Source organism: Anastrepha obliqua, chromosome 2 (assembly GCF_027943255.1).
Source record: "Anastrepha obliqua isolate idAnaObli1 chromosome 2, idAnaObli1_1.0, whole genome shotgun sequence".
In the NCBI taxonomy this organism is placed as follows: Eukaryota; Metazoa; Arthropoda; class Insecta; order Diptera; family Tephritidae; genus Anastrepha; species Anastrepha obliqua.
The window spans coordinates 10,895,336-10,901,418 of NC_072893.1; the positions used below are offsets into that span (position 1 = coordinate 10,895,336).

The window sequence follows — 6,083 nt, forward strand, 5'->3', positions numbered from 1 at the left end:
TTTATTTTATATTATATTTATTTATTATTTTTTTATCCTTTTTATATATTTACTTATTCTTTATTTTTTTATTTACATTTTTAATTTATTTGTATTTATTTTAATTGTTTCATTCGTTTTATAATCTTCATTTATTTTTTTCTTATTTTTTTTCATTTGAAATTATTATTTTTTATTGATTTTTTATTTTTTTGTATGTATTTTTTGTAGGTATTTTTCATGTTTTTTATTTTTATTTTTTATTCCTTATTTATATTATATATATTTTTTATATATTTTTTACTAATTTTTATTTTTTATTTATAACTATTTTTGTATGCTTTTTATATTTTTTAATTTTTCTCTATTTTTTCCCTTTTTATTTTATTTTTATATATTTTTTCATTCTTTTCATATTTTCATTTATTTATAATTTTTATTTTTTAGTGCTATTTTACTTTATTTTTTTATTATTTTTTATAGTTTTTATATTCTTTTTATTTTTAATGTTTATATTTTATTCATTTCTTATTTTATATAGTTTTTATACTTTTTATAAATTTATTTTTAGTTTTCATTCTTATTAAATTTATTTTATTATTTATTTATTATTTATTATATATTTATTTTATTTTAATGTTTCTAGTTTTTCATATTTTTGGTTTTTAATTTTTAGTTTTTATTCCTTTTTTATTTTATAGTTTTTATATATAGTATTTTCGATATATATTTATAGTTCTTATTTATTGTTATTTATTTATTTAATTTTATTCTTGTTATATATTTTCATATATTGTTATTTTTTTATTTACCTTAATTTATGTATTTTTTCATTCTTTTTATACTCTTCGTTTATTTTTATTTTTATTTTTCAGTATTTTCATATTTTTTATTAATTTCAAATTATTATTTTTTATGGATTTTTTTTTATGTTTTTGTATGTATTTTTTCATGTTTTTATATATTTTTATCTTTTTTTTGTATTCTTTTTTTATTTTATATTGTATATTTAATATTTTTATTTATTTTTATTTTTGTATTCTTTTTATATTTTTTAATTTTTTTTTTATTCTTTCCCTTTTTATTTTATTTGTATATATTTTTTCATTCTCTTCGTATTTTTATTTATTTATAATTTTTATTTTTTATTGCTGCTTATTATTTTTTTTTTTTCATTTTTCTTTATTTATTGAATCTTTCTTGTATAAGAAACTAACAATAAGTTTACAAATCTTATATACTAGAGTAATATGTTTCCTTGCCATTGCTAAGAAACGAATTATTTGCTCAAATGAACATATATTTACATATATGATTAAATCGGTTGTGAATCTCCAATTCTTCATAGTTTGGAGCTGAAAAGGACGGGTTTCCAGTCTCCGATTCTTCGTAGCTGGGGGCCGGAAAGGCCTAGTTTCCAGTCTCCCTTAGAGCTTCCGTTGTCTCTCATGTAGATTGTGAAAATGATGTTGTTTTTTTGTTTTTGTTTCGAATGTGATAGATGTGGTTGGAGGAAGTTGTGGACGGACTCTCGCGTGAGATGAGATCATTAAGATACTGCAGACTTGAAGATGTCTCTTTTTTCAATCTTGTGTGACCTTCATCTAAAAGTAGTTGGGAGCTGAAAAGGACGGGTTTCCAGTCTCCGATTCTTCGTAGCTGGGAGCCGGAAAGGCCTAGTTTCCAGTCTCCCTTAGAGCTTCCGTTGTCTCTCATGTCGATTGTGAAAATGATGTTGTTTTTTTGTTTTTGTTTCGAATGTGATAGATGTGGTTGGAGGAAGTTGTGGACGGACTCTCGCGTGAGATGAGATCATTAAGATACTGCAGACTTGAAGATGTCTCTTTTTTTCAATCTTGTGTGACCTTCATCTAAAACTAGATTTCGCGCTAGTTTATTGGGATGATCTTCTAGCTTTTGTAGGTATTTTTTGCTCAACCGTACTATTTCATCGGCTACACGAGGTATGCAAATATCTCTGTGAATGTTAACGTTCTTTATATACCATGGCGCTCCCGTGATTATCCGCAAGGCTTTAGATTGCACTCTCTGAAGTTTTTCGATATTTTAGGGCGTAGCCGTTCCCCACATTTCTATACCATATGTCCATATTGGTTTTAGCATGGCTTTATATAGTAGCACTTTGTACTCTAGAGGTAATGCTGATTTCGAATTAAGCATCCAATATAGACTTTTCATTTTAAGCTTGATATGCGACACTTTCTTTTCAATATGATTCCGCCATGTGAGTCTTCTATCTAAGTGAATTCCAAGATATTTTATTTCGTTTTGCTGTGGTATATTCTGACCATTTATTGAAACTGCAGGGCAAGTTTCTTTTCTTAGAGTAAAAGTAATATGCACGCACTTGGTTTCATTAACCTTTATTCTCCAGTTTTTAAGCCATACTTCTGTTTCAAGTATATGCCTTTGTAATATAGACGTTGCTACTTTTGGGTCTATGTGAGTGCATAGTATTGCAGTATCATCGGCAAATGTTGATGTCATTGTTTGGCTCGTCGTTGGCATATCAGATGTGTATAATACATATAAAATAGGGCCCAAAACGCTGCCTTGTGGAACTCCAGCGTCTATTCTACAATGCCGAGAGAAAAAATCTTTTTGCTTTACAACAAATTCTCTATTAGTGATATAGTTTTGCAGCAAGAGGTGTACATTCGTAGGCAGTAAACTAGTAATTTTGTGAATTAGGCCGCGGTGCCATACCTTATCGAATGCTTGTGCTACGTCTAAGAACAGTGCAGTGCTGTACTGATTTTTCTCAAAGGACTTTCGTATAAATGACACAATGCGATGAACTTGCTCAGTTGTACTATGTTTTGCTCTAAATCCAAATTGGTGTTGAGGAATAATATTGTTATCTTGAATAAAGGGCATTATTTTCTGCAAGAGCAACTTTTCAAATAGCTTTGAAAGTATGGACAATAGACTAATTGGCCGATATGAGGATGCTTGGCTTAAGTCTTTCCCAGGTTTACCAATCATAATGATTTGAGATAATTTCCAAGCTTTTGGGTAGTAGGCAGTACGAGAGATGGCGTTAAATATGTGCCTGATATGAAGAACGGCAATATTGGGAAGCTCTTTTAGCATTTTTGGGGTGATTTTGTCGTAACCTGGTGCTTTTTTAGGTTTAAGTTGATTAATAACTGAGACTATGTTATTTTTTTTAAACTTTATTGGCTTTTTTGGTGGTTGCAATATGTCTAGTGGTAAGCAAGTAGTTGCAGAAGACTGATTGAGAGTGAAGACAGATTGCAGATGTTCAGCAAATACACACCCTTTTTCAGAATAAGTACGTGCCCAATTACCATTTCCTAGCCGAATTGGTGATTCGTACTGTATGGGCCGATTTATATTTTTTGTGGCTTTCCACAATGCGTAATCTGTTTGGTCCGTCGGAGTAAGATTAGAAAGGAAATCATGAAGATGCCTCTCCTTTTCTTTTTTAAGGGCGCAACGCAACTTAACTGTGTATTCATACAATAGTTTCTTGTATTTTGGAGAACGATATTGTTGCCAAGACCTTCTCAGCTCTCGTTTCTTTTTAACTAAATCTTCTATAGTCTCATCAATGTTTCGCTGAGAGTTAACACGACTTTTATTATTTGTGGCCACTGCTGCCCTAGTAGCTCCATGCATTAGTTCAGTCAATGTATATATCTGCCTATCGATATCAATATTATTCTTTAAAGGAACATTAGTTTTTATATGGGTGCTAATGTATTTCTTATATTTAAGCCAGTTTATGAGATTGTTTAAATTTTTTCATAGTTTTTATATCCTTTTTATTTTCAATGCTTATATTTTATTCATTTTTTATTTTATATATTTTGTATACTTTTTATAAATTTATTTTAATTTTTTTCATATTTTTTATTTATATGTGATTTTTATTTTTTATTAATTTTTTTATATTTTTCATATCTTTTTTTTTATTTTTTATTATTATTTCTTATTCCTCTTTTATCCTATTTTTTTTTATTTGCAGTTTTTATACATTTTTTTATATTTTGAACTTAATTTTATATTCCTTTTTTATATTTTTATTATTTTTGTATTTTTGTATTTCTTATTTCTTATTTTATTTTTATTTTTTATGCCCTTTTATTTTATTCGTTTTTAATACTTTTTCATACCTATATGTTTGTATGTTTTATTATTATATTATTTCTTATTTCTCTTTTATTTTATATTTTTTATTTTAGGTTTTTACACATTTTTTCATATTTTGAATTTAATTTTATTTATTTTTATTTTTTTATTATTTTTGTATTTCTTATTTAATTTTTGTTTTCTGTTCCATTTCATTTTATTTATTTTTTAATACTTTTTCATATTTTTTATATGATTTTTTTTATTTCAAATTTTAATTTTTTATTCCTCTTTTATTTTTATTTATTTTTTATTCCTTTTTATTTTATTTTTTTATACTTTTCCATATAGTTTTTATTTCTAATTTTCTGTAATTTATTTATTTTACTCCTTTTTAATTTTATAATATTTTTTTTATATTTTATATTTATTTTTATTTTTTATTTATTCTTCTTTTTTTTATTTTTACATTTTTGTTCTATATTTTTACATATTTTTTTTATATTTTTACATATTGTTCTGCACTGCACAAATCTAACACAATTTTTTACCTATTCCCCTTCTCTTCCATTCATTGTTTTTTCTTTTTTTATATAATATTTGTTTTGTTTTTATATTCTTTTTATTTTTTTTTTTTATATTTTTTATATACTTTTTATACATTTTTTTTAATAATTTTATTTTTTAATTTTTTTTGTTTTTGTGTATTTTGTTTATATTTTTTATTTATTTTTATTTGTTCTTACTGTTTTATTCCTTTTTCCTTAGTCGCAGTTATTATAATATGCTTATTATCCTTTCTTTCCCCTCTCTTCCATTCCAGGAATTGATCAACACTGCGATCTGCACTCTTTTGTACTTTATTTCGTTCGTAGTGCAATTGGCCAAGTGGTCCGGCTATCCAAGTTCTTGGGGCTATGGCTCGAATATTGCGGCCGGAGTCTTTGGTTGCTTCAACTTTTTGGCCTACGCTGCTGGCACATATTTCTTGTATTTGACGCACAGGAGCGGTGCAAGTTATTAGACAAATCAAAAGAACAAAATTAAGGAAACAAAGAAAATAATTAACAATAATAATACAAATATAATTATAAAATTTGCAAAGCAGAAAAAAAACAAAAACAATACTAGTAGCTCACCTCATAAACTTATATGTATGCATACCACCAAAAGCACTGAGCACAATACTTCATAGCAACAACAACAACAGCTGAATATTCATAATGTGACAACACCATTGATGTTATGCGTGTAAAGTATATACTTGTATGTGTATATGTAAGTGAAGCTCATTGCTGTAATTAGTCAAAAACGAAATGTTATACAAAAAAAAAAAAAAGAAACTAAAAAATATAGTAGTTTTAAAGAGTTTTATTGGTAGTCTACTTCAACTTGATGTTCAGCAAAAATTTCATTTTAGTAATAGAAAAGAAATAAGAAAACATAAAAGAACAACTTTATATGTGTAATTTTAAATATATATATACATTTGTACATGTTAATCGTTTTTAAAGATTATTAACTGCGCTGCCTTAAACAAACTTTCCGCATTCTTGTAATTAATTAAAAAAATTTCAGAAATTATTTACACACAAACTACAAACTGAATTTTCGACTGTTTACAAACTTCAATATTTCTACTTTTATATAAAACACACATGCATATATACATATATGTGTGTGTATGTATGCATGAGAACTTCAATTTGCTCAGCAATCAAAATATTTTGTATTAATATTTGTTATTTAATCGTATATGGACCCCAGTTATTGCTAGTAAAATATATATGTGCGTGTGTGTATGCATGCACATATACATATACATACATATATGAGTCGAAGAAGGTACGAAATGGGCAAATATTACGTATTTTTAAGTACGATTATTTTAACTCTGTTTAATTGTTAATTTTTAAAGTTAAAATGAAGAAATGTTGATTTTTTACAACAACAACTACTGTGTGCGGTAAATTTGTAATTATGCAAAT

At 25.9% G+C, this 6,083-nt stretch overlaps 1 protein-coding gene across 4 annotated transcripts in view; it reads left to right on the top strand.

Moving 5' to 3' along the window:
- Positions 1–5,302, top strand: part of LOC129237574 (uncharacterized) — a 79,080-nt gene extending 73,778 nt beyond the window's left edge. For all 4 annotated transcript variants that reach the window (XM_054872397.1, XM_054872400.1, XM_054872398.1 and 1 more), the window contains exon 4: positions 4,919–5,302. In XM_054872397.1, the coding sequence (XP_054728372.1) occupies positions 4,919–5,119 (201 nt within the window). In that variant the 3' untranslated portion in view covers positions 5,120–5,302. The remainder of the gene's footprint in view (positions 1–4,918) is intronic.
- The last annotated feature ends 781 nt before the right edge of the window (positions 5,303–6,083 follow it).